Source organism: Macaca nemestrina, chromosome 5 (assembly GCF_043159975.1).
Source record: "Macaca nemestrina isolate mMacNem1 chromosome 5, mMacNem.hap1, whole genome shotgun sequence".
NCBI lineage: Eukaryota > Metazoa > Chordata > Mammalia > Primates > Cercopithecidae > Macaca > Macaca nemestrina.
Window position 1 is genome coordinate 178567379 of NC_092129.1, and position 17179 is coordinate 178584557.

General features: G+C 41.0%; 1 protein-coding gene and 1 pseudogene across 7 annotated transcripts in view; one reads left to right on the forward strand and one right to left on the reverse strand.

The window, feature by feature from the left end:
• The window catches only part of LOC105487359 (phenylalanyl-tRNA synthetase 2, mitochondrial), a 519529-nt gene that overhangs the window by 148512 nt on the left and 353838 nt on the right, over positions 1-17179 (reverse strand). For all 7 annotated transcript variants that reach the window (XM_011750809.3, XM_071097683.1, XM_011750808.3 and 4 more), the window contains one exon: positions 3588-3739. In XM_011750809.3, coding sequence (XP_011749111.2) covers positions 3588-3739 — 152 coding nt within the window. The remainder of the gene's footprint in view (positions 1-3587; positions 3740-17179) is intronic.
• On the forward strand, positions 5144-7966 carry LOC139363104 (heterogeneous nuclear ribonucleoprotein A1-like; annotated as a pseudogene).

Sequence of the window (17179 nt, forward strand, 5' to 3'; positions counted from 1 at the left end):
TAGCAGTCAGTATGGGGTTGTGTGTGTATACCTGCATTCAAAGAGTATTTCTAATACTCTATTTTTTTTAGAAAAATATTCATGTTTTTTCAGTGACTTTGTTTTTCATGGGGTGTCTGCCTGCCTGATCTGTCCCTGGGTCCACAGGACCCTGACACTACCCCACTCCCACTGCAATCTCTCCAGTTAGCATGCCCATTCAGCATTCCCCTTGAACACTACCAAATTATCAAACAAATTCAATGTTTACCCCCTCCTCAAGCAACATCTACGCCCACATCCAGCACAACAGAAATTTCTCTCAGCTTCCTAGGTTTTTAGCATCTCTCTATAACCTTGTAGGTTCTGAAAATCTCCAAGCGAAAAGGTCACTCATCTCACTTTTGACGCTAGCAAGGGTGAAGCTACAGCCATATCAGAAAGCAAGAGGCTGTGAGCTCAAAAATTAAGAATGAATTCCAAATCCCTGATTCCAGAGTTTTCTGTAGGTTGAGCATCTCTAATCTGAAGATCCAAAATCCAAACTGCTCCAAAATCTGAAGCTTTCTGATTATTCAATATACATAAACTTTATTTCATGCACAAAATTATTAAAAATATTGTATAAAATTACTTTTCAGGATACGTGTATAAGGTATATATGAAAGAAACTTTGTGTTTAGACCTGGGTCCCATCCCCAAGATATCTCATTACATATAGGCAAATATTTCAACATCTGAGAAGATCCAAACTCTGAAACACTTCTGGCCCCAAGTATTTTTTGGATAAGGGATACTCAACTTGTACTAAAAAAGAATGGGAAAAAAATTACAAGTCACATGCTTTTGGCATATCAATTAGTACTTAGCAATCAGTCGTGTTCCAATATTTTTCCTTCTCTTCAAATGTAAATAACTAGACTTCCAGTATCAACATGGAAACTCCTGGAAATTTCTTTCTCACATAAAAGTCCAGGGCTGAATTGGCACTCCACAGCATCAGGGATCCAGACTACCCCATACATTCTATTTTCTGTAAAGTTAGGAGACAGATATCATCTGCAAGCTCCAAAATATATTTAAAGGTTGCCAACAGCAGCTGAAATCAAGTAGAAGCCAAATGAGAGGAAGTGAAGAGATGAAATACACAGAGTGGCACATCTCAGAAAACTCCAGCAAAAACATGGGTTTTTTTTTTTTTGGTTTTTTTTTTTTTTTGAGCTAAGGGTTACAATCTGAAGTGTAAAGTCTCTATCTCCAAGTGTTGATAATGGGGTAGGCAAAGGTCATTCTTCTGTTTCTAACAAGTGTAGATTTGGGGTGGGAGGAAGACCTATACAAAAAAATCGAAGAGATGAGTCATGTTTAAAGAAAGAGTTGGTTTCTTGGCACTGGAGAAAAAGAAAGCGTGAAAACAAGCTAGGCTGAATGTCTACCCCAGCCCCTTCCTGCTATGCCAACCCTCAACCTCCCCCCCAGTCTTGTGCAAATAGCTGGTCCAGGAAACCCAATGTATTCAAATGTGAGTGGCAAAAAAGCGATCATATGCACACCATTGACAGATCAATTAAAAAAGAATTGAGGGAAAAAAGAGGACAATGGCAGAGAAACGGAGAAGTCACAAAAAAATGTTGCCATTGGGGCATATGAAATTTCTGGCTAAATATTTTACAATGAATTTTTTAAATGTAGTGAAGCAATTTCTCTACGAAGGAAGACCAGAAAGCAGAAATAACTCAGAGAAAAGATGGCAAGAAATCAGGGGGAGCTGAAATGTGAGCTTGCAGAACTCAGAACGGGGAGAAAAGCAAAGTAACTGCAGATGGAAGGTACACAAGGGAAAAAAGACAGAAGAAAACACAGTAAGGGACAAAGAAGAATAACAATGAGGAAAGCATACCAAATGAAGAGGAAATAAGAATTTTAAAACATTAGAAAGAAAATAATAGGTACAGAAGTCAGACAAAGGAGAGCCCACTTATGCATAACTGGATCCCTGAAGAACGAAACAGAACAGAACAATGGGTCAGAACAAATCCCTAAAGATATAATTCAAGAAAATTTTCCTAAAATAAATAAGAGTCCAATCTGTGAAACACAATGATATATACTAGGGAGTATATATCATATATACTAGGGAGTATAGATCAATACTCAGGTGGAACTTGATAAAGGTATTAAACTTGAAAGATAAAGAAGGAATCCTTTAAAACAAAAAGCAAAAAGATCAAGTATGGCATCAGATTTCTTTACATGAAATTAAACTTGAAAGAACAATTGAGCAGCACTTACAAGATCCTCCCTAAAAGAAAGACGAAGCCAAGATTTTACTTCCAACCAAACTGTTATTCAAGTATAAACAAACATGCGAGAGCTCAGGGACTATTGTTTCCACAAGTTGTTGAGCAAAATTCTAGATGATGTACTTCAGTCATTTAGATGATTGGTGAAAGTAAGACAAAAGAATTGGCAGTGAACACTGAACATCTTTATCTAGAGAATGAATGCTTTAAAAGACAAAGAAGAAAACAGATGGGAGTCTGAATCACAGGATAGAACATGGGGTCCAGGAGCCCTGACAACATAGATATGACACACCTGGAACAATCAGAAGGGGAAGGCAAAAATGGAGGTGTGAGCTAGACAGGATTTGGTGACTGTTTCTTCTTTAACAGTTAGGAGCCAAAGGGGACCATTTAAAGGTGACCCATCAGAAATGCAAATCAGATCACGTCCCTTATCTCTCTGCTCCTATCCTTCTATAGCTTCCCACTACAATTAGGGTAAAATTCCAAGTCTCAGACCTTGCAGGTTCTGGCCCCACCTGGCCCTGGAAATACATCACTACCCTACAATCATCACTTTACATGGCCTCCCCCTTGTTCCTTGAGCTGCTGTGTTCTTGGCTGCCTTCTGCACCTCACGTGCCCTTTGCCCCCCAGGACTCCCATGTGCTATCTGGGATTCTCCTGCTTCTTTCTTCACCGCCCATCATCCTTCTGTTCTCAGCTTCCATGTCTCAAAGTGGCTTGCCCTGACTCCCCAAATGAAATTAGTTTTTTGATGACACCCAGTGCATTTTTCCCTCATAGTAGCACACTTTCATAATCATGTATTTAATGTCTGCCTCTCTCACAAGACTGTAAGTTCCAAGAAGGCAGAGATAAGTCTGTTTGGAACACGTTTAATTCCTAGGACGTAATAGAGATCTTGGCATGTGGTAAATGCTTAATAAATATTTGCTGAGAGTCTATCAAAACAACTTCTACTCCACAAACCACTCTTTCTGCCTCATTTCCTCTGCATCTGGAACATGCTAGGGTTAGAAGTCACTTCCACAAACAATACTGAAAAGCCACAGGACTTTTAAAAGATTCTGTTTCATATATTTTCTTTACTAAGGCAGGAAGGATGGAAAATGCATCTTGGAAAGATTTTCAGAGAGGACTGATATCAGAGAGTTTCCTGATAAGCTATACATTCACTACAAATTCAGAAGACATTCTGTTTCAGATACACTGGGTTTCAGCAAATTTTATGATATGCTTCCATATGACATTTATCACATGGAGATTGTCAAGGGTAAAATCAGAAAGCTTTTCACTTACTTTGGATGCTCAAACTTGTCTATGAGATCAACCTTTTCCACCAGGTCTCCTCCAATCGTTCGGACTAAGTCGTAGAAATCATTCTCTGCGTAATTCTCAGAGGGCAACCAGAATGAAATATCATTTATCATAGGAGGATATTTGCTCAGAGGCTAACAAAACAAGAGGAGAAAAGATACATGAACTTGTTAGTTGAACGAGAATATTTAAATTTTTCATAAAAAGTTGCACTTGGCTATTAGGAAATGCTGGTAAAACATCATTTCAGCATTTAAATTTGCAGAACAAAATGAACTTAAAAGATAAATCAATGTTCAAAAGTAGCAAATTCCATTATGAATATTACAGATTCTTATCACATTCATGTGTAACGTTACTATATATTATATTTATATTGCCATTAATGTTCAACTTACTACAAAGCAATTTGAATATATTTCAGTTTTTTCCATTTGAATACTAGAGGAGAAAAGTTCAAATTTAATTAACATGCAATTCATTAACTTCTTGTGATACTTTCAGAAAGCCATTTTAGTAGAGAAATAAGTAAGAGCTTATCAAAATTGACATTTCAATTAGTAATGTCATTATTTGTTAGTATTTCTAATTATTAAAATAAAGGATTGGGTTGATAAGTAGTCACTTGGGGAATTATTTTTCAAATTATGCATTTAAGGATGTGATAAACATAAATGTAGCCATTTCCCCCACTTTATTCCATTTTTTCCAGCTTATTAGCTCAGTAGTTCACCATTATATAGGACAGATATTTAAAATTAGATATGTTTAGAAGTTACTATATTTATTGCTTTCCCCCACACACAAATATATATATATATAAAAAAATATAAAACAACTAAACATACAGCTCTCACATATATACATCAAAATTATACATAGATATATGTGTGTGTGTGTGTATGTTTTGGTCTACAAGTTACTGCTGCAATAAAAAAAGTTTCGTTACATACCTATGAAATTCTAAGGGTATATCTGCTAAATCCGGGCAAATTTATAAACTGATGTATGCCAAGCCTGATATTGCTATAAATCCTTCGGTGAATCATTGATCAGAGAAAGTATAAAACTTTTAAATGGCAAAATATCTGAAGAACTAAATGCTCAGACATAGATGATTATTCAACTTGAAATATCAATAAAGTTGTCAAACAAATGCATCAGTTTAGAACACACATTTCATACAAACACGGTAAAATTAGCACCCTGGTGCTGTTGACAAAATCTGCTGGCTCCTGAGAAGCACTGTTTTCTCTCCTACAGTCACGATGCTGTGATAAATACCCATGGGTTAATGTAACAATAGATGACAGGAGTTTGGTGGTTACACAGGTTGTTTTTCCTTTTGACAATACCCTCTTGTTCCTCATGGAAAATGGAAATTTAGGGAGACAAGGGACTGAGATTGCCAAGAATTAGCATGGAATCTCCTCTTCAATTAATCCAAGCTGAGGTATCGTACTTACTGAGTTCTGATGCGAGGCACGCTGACAGAGAAATGGGAGAAGGCGTCCCAGTGAAACATACGTCAGCAACTCATGGACAACACTCAGTATGATGATAACGCAGGCAGCCAGAACACATCCCCCAAGACATTATTAAAATACATATTGTGGTAAATACAGTTTAAAATCCACGCAGTTCAAAAGAAAAACCCAGACAGCTTATTGCATTGCAAGCCTATTTCAAGTTAAAAAATATGAAAAGTTTAATGGTTTAACTGAAAAGAAAGCATTTAATTCACTAATAGACAGGTATCAGACACAGGATATCCACTAGTGGCCTTTGCTTTTTTGAACTGGAGAAATAGAATTTTGTTTGGGAAATAAGAGGCTAACTACAGATCATGGTTACTGAGATGTGGGCTTTCTTTCAGGTGCTTAACCAGCAGTGGTGGTAAAAACCATCCGGGGGCTCCCCACTGCCCCAGAAGAAAGCCTCCAATTCCTAAAAGCTTCTACCTCTTTCCCATGTTCTCTAGGTTCGGGCCAGCCCAGCCTACTGGGTTTCTTAAACACACTAAGTGGCTTTCTCCACATGCAATTTCCCACCCTCCCTACCTCACTTCTGGTCCTCGGCCACCCTGTTCACTTGGTACCCTCACAGACACCGTCAATCCCCTGTTACTGCACCCTATCCTTCTCTTGCTAAGTACTTTTCATCCTCACTGTTTGTGTACTTACTTATTTCACGGCTGTCTTCCTAAGAGGTTGCCATTTTTGAGGGTGGGGTGTGCATCTCTGTTTCCACCTCTGGAATCTATTGTGCACAGTCCCTGTTACATTGTAGGTATTCTAGAGGCTAGAGGAGCACGTTACAGAGCGCCTGCTGTGAGCAATGACTACATTACAGTCAATGCATTCAGCTGTGTTTTCTCGTCTAACTGCATGAGCTAACGGACATACCATGTGGGTGAGACATAGAGCCTTGCCTCCATCCCTGGATTGTCCCAGCATTTAGTAACCAGGTGGAACGGCAAAGAGGCTGAAGCTGGACAGGCAAAGCCACTAAGTAGGAATTCCATAACTCACAACCACAGAATCGTGGAATTTTAGAATCCAAAGGGACCTTCAATTACATACAGTATTATTTGTGTTTTCCTATTTCTTTTCTTAACAGAAGGATGACTATTTTACTAGTTTTATCAGATAACTGCATACAGTCGTCCCTCAGTATCTGAGGGGGATTGGTTCCAGGACCCCCACAGCTACCAAAATCCACAGGTCCCTTATATAAAATGGTGTAGTATTTGCATATAACCTATGCACATCCTCTTGTATACTTTAAATCATCTCTAGATTACTCATAATACCTAATACAATGCAAATGTTATGTAAGTAGCTGCTATATTTTTAGATTTTTATTTTTTATTGTTGTATTTTTAAATTGTTTTTCCCCAAAATATTTCGGACCTACGATTGGCTGAATCCACAGACGTGAAACCCCCATATACAGAGAGCTGGCTGCACTGACATGTTCTTTTGTTGGTCCTCTTTAGAATTCTTTTTTTTTTTTTTTTAAAGAATTGAAAAGGGCATCAAAACTACAGACACGTTCGTCAGCTTGCTACTTTCTGCTCGTGGACACACCAAAGATGCATCGTTAAAGTCTCTCTTCTCCCTGCCGTCCTGTCTAAGTCAGAGTCTCCCAAAGAGCCCGAACAGCGGAGGAAGCTCTTCATTGGAGGGTTGAGCTTAGAAACAACCAATGAGAGCCCGAGGAGCCATTTTGAGCAACGGGGAACACTCCCGGACTGTGTGGCCATGAGAGATCCAACACCAAGCGCTCCAGGGGCTTTGGGTTTGTCACATATGCCACTGTGGAGGAGGTGGATGCAGCCACGAATGCAAGGCCACACAAGGTGGATGCAAGAGTTGTGGAACCAAAAAGAGCTGTCTCAAGAGAAGATTCTCAAAGACCAGTTGCCCACTTAACCGTGAAAAACATATTTGTTGGTGGCATTAAAGGAGACACTGAAGAAGAAAAACATCACCTAAGAGATTATTTCGAACAGTTTGGAAAAATTGAAGTCATTGAAATCATGACTGACCGAGGCAGTGGCAAGGAAAGGGGCTTTGCCTTTGTAACCTTTGACGACCATGACTCTGTGGATAAGACTGTCGTTCAGAAATGCCATCCTGTGAATGGTCACAACTGTGAAGTTAGGAAAGCCCCGTCAAAGCAAGAGATGGCGAGTGCTTCTTACAGCCAAAGAGGTGAAATGGTTCTGGAAACTTTGGTGGTGGTCGTGGAGGTGGTTTCGGTAGGAATAACAACTTTGGTGGTGGAGAAAACTTCAGTGGTTGTGGTGGCTGTGGTGGCAGCCATGGTGGTGGTGGATATGGTGGCAGCCATGGTGGTGGTGGATATGGTGGCAGCCATGGTGGTTGTGGATATGGTGGCAGCCATGGTGGTGGTGGATATGGTGGCAGCCATGGTGGTGGTGGATATGGTGGCAGCCATGGTGGTGGTGGATATGGTGGCAGCCATGGTGGTGGTGGATATGGTGGCAGTGTGGATGGCTATAATGGATTTGGTAATGATGAAAGCAATTCTGGAGGTGGTGGAAGCCACAATGATTTTGGCAATTACAACAATCAGTCTTCAAATTTTGGACCCACGAAGGGAGGAAACTTTGGAGGCAGAAGCTCTGTTCCCTATGGTGGTGGAGGCCAATACTTTGCAAAACCACGAAACCAAGGTGGCTACGGCAGTTCCAGTAGCAGTAGTAACTAAGGCAGTGGCAGAAGATTTCAATTAGAAAACAAAGCTTAGCAGGAGAGGAGAGCCAGAGAAGTGTCAGGGAAGCTACAGGTTACAACAGATTTGTGAACTCAGGCAAGCACAGTGGCAGGGCCTAGCTGCTACAAAGAAGACATGTTTTAGACAAATACTCATGTGTATGGGCAAAAAAATTGAGGACTGTATTTGTGACTAACTGTATAACAGGTTATTTTAGTTTCTCTTCTGTGGAAAGCGTAAAGCATTCCAACAAAGGGTTTTAATGTAGATTTTTTTTTTTTTTTGGCACCCATGCTGTTGATTGCTAAATGTAATAGTCCGATTGTGACGCTGAATAAATGTCTTTTTTTTTTTTTTTTTAATGTACTGTGTAAAGTTAGTCTACTCTGAAGCCACCTTGGTAAATTTCTCCCATGAGTATGAAGTTAGAATTCCTTCAGGGTGATGCCAGGTTCTATTTGGAGTTTATATACAACCTGCTTGGGTGGAGAAGCCATTGTCTTCAGAAACCTTGGTGTAGTTGAACTGATAGTTACTATTGTGACCTGAAGTTCACCATTAAAAGGGATTACCCAAGCAAAATCAAGGATTTACTGGTTATACAAATGATTGTTGGCCCATCCTATGCAGTATATCTAAATTGAATCTGGTACCAGATAAAATTATAGATGGGAATGAAGTTTGTGTATCATTCATTATCATGTGTAATCAATAAATGATTTAATTCTCAAAAAAAACCACTACAGATACAGTAGAGACTTTAAAAGTCATAGGTGAATATTTTGAATGATTTAATAATAATGAACTTGGAAACTTTGATCAAATGGATATTTCACTCAAAACAGAAAACTTAAACTGATAACTAGGTACCCACCATTAGCAGTGCTCTGTCTCCTCACAGGTCTAACCAAGGTAGTAAACAAGAAATAGCTATGTACCTAATCAATAGAAATGGCATAGGCAAAAATGTGTGATCCCAAATTTAAAGTTTTCCTACCAGGCATACGACTTGGACATGTGCAAACTGATGCTAAACACTCCTATAACACTCTCTTCTTACCCTTACATTTATTGCACTGTAGCTACTTCCAACGGGCTTGAAACAATATCCTTATATTTGAGGTTAAAAAGCAAGTTACAACAAAGTTCCAATAATGAGTAATACTAACTTTTCTGACATCAATGCAATTACACTTGAAGCTCACAATAAAAAGATATTCATTAAAAGTCACAAAATTCATATATTTGCAAACGAAAAAGAAAAAAAATTCCATGCCCAAGTAGAAAGTAGCGATATAATCAATGTTCTCGGGGTGCCTGAAAAGTATATTACCTCTCATTCTGGTGTGGTCACACTTCTTTATTGTATTATTCAAATCTTCTATATCCTTTCTTTTATCTGCTTGATTTTCTTGATCTATCAAGAAGATAATAATATCTCCCACTTGATCTCTCGGAAAGGTCCCTCCTCAGTCCCAGGAAATGAAAGTCATGACTTGTTAATCGAGACTAGCATAAACCAGTGATGGTTATTTACACCATTGGCCAGGCGAGGAGTGGGCATGAGCTCACTTTCACCAATGACATGTTGTGGCAATTCTGCGGAGACTAAACATCAGACCTCAGTGGGGACAGCTTTTCAACCCGTCCTTCCTGCTTGAGATGTTGGAACAAGGTCATGATGACTGAGTGGCTTCAGATTTTTAACAGGTCACTTTAATCTATATTCACTGTGATAACCAATATATTTTATTTCTATCATCTTCATTTGTGTTTTCTGCTAACCAGTCTTCCTCTTTTCATAAATTTTCTCCTTTTCTGCCTCCTAGTAGATGCTTGATTTTCAAAACATTCTAACATTTTTCCCTCTGGTGTAAACAGTAAATTGGATTTCTCTTCTTTAAGAAATATATGTATATATAATATTTATATTTATATTATATATATATTTTTTTATATATATATTTATATATTCCTTTAATAGATTGTTCCAAGCACAAAATTATTTAGTGTCTCTATTCAACTCCTACAAAAGACAGGAAGCTTCATTTTCCCTAGCAGTCCGTCTTCCTGGTTATTCTTACCTAGAGTTTCATCTTCTAAACAAAATCACAGGTAAAACAATAAACTCAACAGCTAATTTTAAGTTAAAAATATTTTAAAATTCCGTATGTTTTTCTTGTATTCCACCTCTTTGCTGGAGGACAGTGCTCTACGGAGTTTTCATAAAACTCGTGGTGGCCTGTACACCGAATAGCACTGGAAGATGGTGAGACTCTCCCTCTGGAGCAGAAAGTAGGTTGTTCCCTCCCCGGAATGATAAACATAATGTCTTCCTCAGGGACAAAGACTGGGCAGGTTTACTAGCAGCCCCTTTAAAAGACTGGGATAAAAACAAACACATGTAAACGGACAAATGAAATACTGGAAGGAGCCCAAGCTTCAGGCTTTTCAGCTATGCCCCAGCCCAGTGTGTGCACAGCATGCAGAGCTGCTCCACCTCCCCGCTATTGAACTGGGAAACTAGAAGAGCCAATGCTAAGAGGACTCATGCTGCCTCTGCGCTGAGTAACAAAGTCCTTGGTCTTTGAGGCAGGAGTCTCTTGTCTTTCTGCCTGCATCTATGAAAGTGCAGTGGTACCTTGTTAACCTGCACTGAGGTTAAAAAAAAAAAAAAAAAAAAAAAAAACCAACCTGAGGTAAAATCTTAGGCCTTTCCTAGTCCTAACACCCTTCCTTCTTTTTCACTTCTGCTCTCTCAGATAAGTATCTCTCAGATAAGTATCTCTCAGATAAGTACAGTTTTTTTGGCAGTGCAAGTCCACAGGAGGCAAACTCTCTCAGTATTTACATGTCTGAAACCCCTCACACTTTAATAATTTGGTAGGACACAAAATTCTAGCTTCATGTTTGTCTTCCCTAAGCACTCTGACAATTTCCCTGCTGCCTATTAGTAATGGTGACGAGTCTGCTGTCAGTCAGTGCTACTTCCTCACAGGTAATCTGTCTTTCCTTCCAGGCAGTTTGGAAGCCGTGAATCTTTATCCCCCAGGCTCTGCAATTTGACTCTGATGAGGCTGGGTCTGCATTTATCCTTCTTCATGCTGCTCAGTACTCTGAGAGCGCTCTCAATCAGACGGTTCTCGTCTTGTTCCAATTCTGAAAAATTCCAGCACTACTTCTCTGCCATTCCTTTCATTCTCTCCCGGATCTGCAACAATCAATACTGTGGAGCTTCTGAATCTATCTTCCTTTCCTCTTAACTGACCTAGTTTAGGTTTTATTCTGTGTGTGTCTGTGCCGCATTCTGGGTGAATTCTTCAGTAACAGCTTCTTAACTAATTCTCCTGTCAACTGAGTCTACTAGTCTCATCTGCTTTTCCTTCTTTATTTTAATGAATCTATCACTCATTTCTGAGATTCTAATTCTTTCCCTTATCTACTTACCCTTCATTTCTGCCAGTTTTTGCCTCTTATTCAGAATTTTCCTTTTTTTTTTAATGGTTATTATTTATCCAATGGTCTCTTTGAGGGCATCACACATTTTTTTTTCAAGATAGCTTTTTAAATTTTCCTTTACTCTCAGTGAATTCACATTCTGATTGTTGATTTGGATGGCTGACACCCCAAGGTCAGAGTTCCTCACGTGGCGTGGAATTTGGGTGTGTAGGCTTGGCCTGTACAGGGGATAATTGTGAATGTTCTCTTGCTGATCACCCTCCCTGCTCAGAAGTTTTTATGGTTCCTCTGCTTGAACCCCTCACACAGAATAGAGTTGACATGGTGGTCTGGGTTTCTACCCAATGGTGATATGGCTGATGATGACATGGGGGTACTTGGCTCAGTTCCTGAGAAGGAGGCCTTGTCTCTGTCCTCTGCTCTTCCCAGGATCAAAGCTTTCTATAGGCTAGAGGTTATGGCGGGCAGTGATTTGGACCTCCCTTCTAGGTCAGAGGACAGGACCACTACCCTGCCCGCTTTCAAGCAGAGCACATGCTCTGGCCTGGCACATTTAGTCTTACTGCCACCAGAGCTCAGCCTCTGTTTCCACCTCCCGGCTTGTGATCCTGCAGCCCACAGTGTCCAACGTTTCACACTCTGCTTTGTGTGTGTCTCTTGTCTATAGTGATATATCTTTTTTAGGGGAGTAGGGGGCATGATTATGACTTTTTCATTTTCCCTTTTTAGATTTTGATCTATCACTGCTGTGTGTTTGGAGCAGGCAAAGTGCAGCCTACAAAGCAACCACAACATGACTCTGTTTCTTTACACAATGGTTCTTAACTTTGTCGGGGAGCAGGACACAGGTCTCCCTGAGAATATGAAAACAGATTCAAATTCTTGTTCCAGAAATGTATATATCTTCTTAAACACAGATTTTCATATAGAACTTTCAGGATTCACAAACCCAATAAAGTCATTCAATGACCAGAATAAGGATCTGGTCTGTGACCCAGACTCAAAATTGTGTCATGCAGTTCAAATATAGACAGCTGTGATGACTGTCTTAAGTGAGTTAAAAAATACCAAAATCATACTTTACTAACATGATCTATACATGTATGTACATATACTGTGTATACCTTGATACTGTTAAGAACATATACTTAATGATAAAAGCATACATGAAGGCAACCATTGTTTGTCTTGTGGTAACTACTAGCAATACAGCATATTTATTTCAATAACAAAAGTCTGCCTTTTATGGGCTAGAAGAGAAACCCCTCCCTGCAGCTCAGACAATTCCACAGTGTCAGAGCTGCCTGGGGTCAGCTGAGGGCCTGGTAGTGAGTGCACGGCAGCCCACCTCCTCCCCTACCCATTCCGGCTGCCACCCCTGCCTTTCCACAGGTGTTGATCCTGCGAGCACCTGCTAATGAGCTTCAGGCATGTTCATCTCTGCCTCAGAGTTTGCTTTCTGGGGGAAACTGACCTATGACTCCAAGACATCAACAAAACGTCAGCAACCAGTCAACATAAGAATTGGTGTCCAGGGAAACAGCAAGCCTCAGGGAGTGTAGATGGGAGTGTGGCAGACCTGGCTTAGAATCTGCCCTGTCCTATGACCGATGACAGAGGAACGGCTCTGCCAGGGCCCCCGGCAACCTTGCACATAGCTGCATAAGCCACCAAACAAAGACTTGAACCACAGCTCATCTGTGTCTTGAAAGGATAAATGCCTTGTGATCCTCTGGTGTTCCAGGCCTTTAAGGAGCTACCAGGAGCCATCTCCTGCCCATCTCCCTACTTCCCTGGGAGACTGTCATGAGGCAGTCTCTCCTCACCTTCCAGGTTCTGAAGGCGTATGAGGCTTTCTGGCTCCCCTCCTTGGAATAGTACCATAGAATACAAAACGTCTTAGCTGCGGCCTTTAACTGCCTTCTCTGCAATGGGCTATGTCACAGCTGGCATTGCAATCACCTGCTCTATTACGGATTGACTTGTGTTCCCCGCAAAAAATAGATATGTGGGAGTCTGAAACCCCAGTACCTCAGAATACGAGCTTACTTGGAGACAGGATCTTTACAGAGGTAATACATTTAAAATGAAATCACTGGAGCAGACTCTAATGCAATGTGACTGGTATCCTTATCAAACGGGGGAGATCTGGACACAGGCAGGCACACAGGGAGCACACCACATGCAGATGAAGCCAGAGGCTGGGAAAATGCTCCTGCAAGCCCGGGAATGCCATAGCTTGCCCGCAAACCACTGGAGGTGAAGGAGGCACAAAACAGATCCTCAGAAGGAATCAACCCTGCCGACACCTTGATCTTAGACTTCCAGCCTCCAGAACTGAGACACAGTAAGTTTCTGTTGTTTACGCCACCCTGGCTATGGTACCTGTTTATGACCGCCCTGCTAAACTAACATACCCTCCCTTTGTTTCAGGATCCTCCTTTTACGATGTGTGGGAGCTGGTACCTTTGGCTACTCTTCTTTCTGCATCTACGTAAGTAATAAGCTGTCTAAATCTACAGAGGCTCCTAGCCTGGCCAACATGGTGAAAACCATTTTAACAAAAAAATACAAAAATTAACTGGGCATGTTGGTCCATGCCTGTAGTCCCAGCTTCTTGGGAGGCTGAGGTTAGAGGATTGTTTGAGCCCAGGAAGCAGAGGTTACAGTGAGCCAAGATTGCACCACTGCACTACAGCCTGGGCAACAGAGCGAGACCCTGTGTCAAAAAATAAAACGATAAAAAATAGAGTGGCCCCTTGTATCTTTACCAGCTGAAATCGGTCAGGCCTTGGCCCTGACTGGTGTGCCGTGGGCTTGACACATGACTGAGGCCAATATGCCTCAGTTTCTTCATCTATAAAATGGAGACAGCACCTGTGGCAGCATACTGTGGTGAAGATGACATGAAAGAACATTCACAAAGCACAGACGTCATAGTGGTCCGGACAAAACACTGATTTGGAGAGTTCAACAGATAAACAAGTTTCACAGTTGTCCATGACCCCGTTTTAAATTATAAGCTTGCCAAAGGGGACTGGGGAGGGGAAGGGGAAAAAGTGGGATTCTGGTTTAACAATGCTACTGCATCCTAACTGTCCTCTGCTCTGGGCCTAGCCCCCATATCTGAAACACAAATGTCTCCATGCACCTTCCAAGGTTAAAACCCTGGGAGGTTCCCTTTTTTTTGAGACGGAGTCTCGTTCTGTTGCCAGGCTGGAGTGCAGTGGCATGATCTCGGCTCACTGTAACCTCTGCCTCCTGGGTTCAAGCAATTCTCCTGCCTCAGCCTCCCGAGTAGCTGGGACTACAGGTGGCCACCACCATGCTCAGCTAATTTTTGTATTTTTAGTAGAGATGGGGTTTTGCCATGTTGGCCAGGATGGTCTCGATCTCTTGACCTCATGATCCACCCACCTCAGCCTCCCAAAGTGCTGAGATTACAGGTGTGGGCCACTGTGCCTGGCCGGAGGTTCCCTTTTATCATTCCATGATTGAATAAAAATTTTTCAGCTCCCACGAATCTGTTCATAAACATTCTCAAGAAGGCTAATAATACATTATCAATTGTTAATACAACCCAGTACCGCAGCACCATTATTTCAGTAAAGTTTCTTTCTGCACCAAAATCTTCCCCTTACCTTAAAACTCTCTTCTCCTTTTTAGTGTTACTGAAACAGGGTAATATTATCATTCTCCATTTGCAAATTTTTCCGTGCTAGTCAATCATTATTAAGTCATTCTCTGGTTTCCTTCCCTTTAGGCTAAGTTATTATGTTTTTTGGTTTTCTTTCTCAGCTCAGAAATTATTTGGAAAGAGTGTCAAACAGGGGAGGGTCTCTGTTTTCTCCACAAGTTCTCCACAGTTATGACATTGCCAAGGTGACCTTCAGTCAGCTTCGAACCATGGCCACGTTTAGTTAAAGAACCACTTTGCAGCTTCTTTGGCACTTGTTCTCTTTCTAGATCAGAACACACATCCCCTGATTCTGATTGTGATTATATGATTACCAATGGTCACTGTTTGTGGGGTGCTGTGTGCCAGAGACTGTGCCAGCCTCTTCATGTGCATTATCTCATTAACACACAGCACAACCCCACGAGATAGCCACCATTACCACTCCATGTGTCCACAAGGACACTGAGACTTAGAGACCTTAACTAAGCTATCTAAGGTCCAACAGCCAGTAAGTGACAGAGCCAAGGTCAAATGTAGGTCTACTAAGGCCAGGCTGTGCTGTTAACCCCTGTAATTTGAGGCCTCCCTGCCACCCCCCCTTTGTTTTTTTTGTGATAGAGTTTCACTCTTGTTGCCCAGACTGGAGTGCAATGGTGCGATCTGGGCTCACTGCAACCTCCACCTCCCAAGTTCAAGTGATTCTCCTGCCTCAGCCTCCCGAGTAGCTGGGATTACAGGTGCCCACCACCACCCTTGGCTAATTTTTTTGTATTTTTAGTAGAGACAGGGTTTCTCCATGTTGGTCAGGCTGGTCTCGAACTCCCGACCTCGGGTGATCCACCTGCCTCAGCCTCCCAAAATGCTGGGATTATAGGCGTGAACCACCGAGCCCGGCCCCAAGGCCTCCCATTTAAAACCAAGGGCTCTGCTGTAGCTCGGGCTGCTGTAACAAAAATACCACAGACTTGGTGGCTTGAACAACAAACATTTACTTCTCACTGTTCTGGAGGCCACAGGGTACCAGCATGGTTGGGTGCTTGAAGGCTCTCTTCCTGGTTTAGAGATAGCAGGTTTCTTGCTGTATCTTCACATGGCGGGGGGAGAGAGAGCTGCAAGCTCTCCTGTCTCTTCCTCTAATGGCACTAATCCCATTCCTGAGAGACCCACTCTCATGACCTAATCACCCCTCTAAAGCCCCACTTCCTAATACCCTGGTGGTTGGATCTCAAAGTATGAATTTGGGGGGCATACAAACATTTAGTCCAAGTTTCTACTACTGTTTCCAGAAGTAGTCTATTCAGCCTAATTAACAATTATGTAAATAAGACCAAATCCAACATTTATCCCTATGGTGCCTTCCATGACATTTCCTTTCCAGATGATTAATCTAGCTTTTAGATTAATTATCTTGAGTCATAAGTACTTCCAGTCTGTTTATAGCCCATGCGATTGTGTTCTTATCTAAATTAACTTAAAAATCAGCTTTACCTATAAAAAATAGCATGTACTATCAGTTACTTCGTTTTACATCTAAATGTTTGATGGCCCTTACTTTTAATTCCATCTATTCATTTTTTAATAAAAACTGATTATCAAATTTGGCTGGTGAGTTTGGTATTTTATGAATTCAGGTTGTTTTAACTTCTGATTTCATGCTGCCTTGATATTTACAGATTTTCTCGCTTTGTTCCAATATTTTGTTTTTATTCTTACTCAATTTCACTGAGTACCAGGAGCATACTGTGTTGGCCAGAGTTAGGCACAGTCCCCACTCAGGCAACTTTTGTTCTGTTACTTCATTAAGAAACCACACGAGACTCACCAAGTTCTAAACATCCCTCTAAATTGTACTGGTTCCCATATTTGTACTTAACTTTTGACAGAATTTCTGTATTTCTATAATGAAATCATATGGAACAATCATTTTGGTAACCTTGTATTCAATTAACTTTTGATGTTTCAATATCATGGTTCCCCAACTATCTAGTGAATTCCTTGAGGACAGAAACAGAGTTTTAAGTCTTTTTGAATCCTTTCACATTTGCCTTAAAGCTCTAGAATGCTTCACTTAAACAGATCATGCATTTGGAAAATGGAGCTACAGTGTGCTACTCTGGTTAGACAGGACAGTAAGAGCCCATTTGCATTGCATGTGGCTCCAAAATCTTCATGGTTCATGGGGACTTAGGGGTCT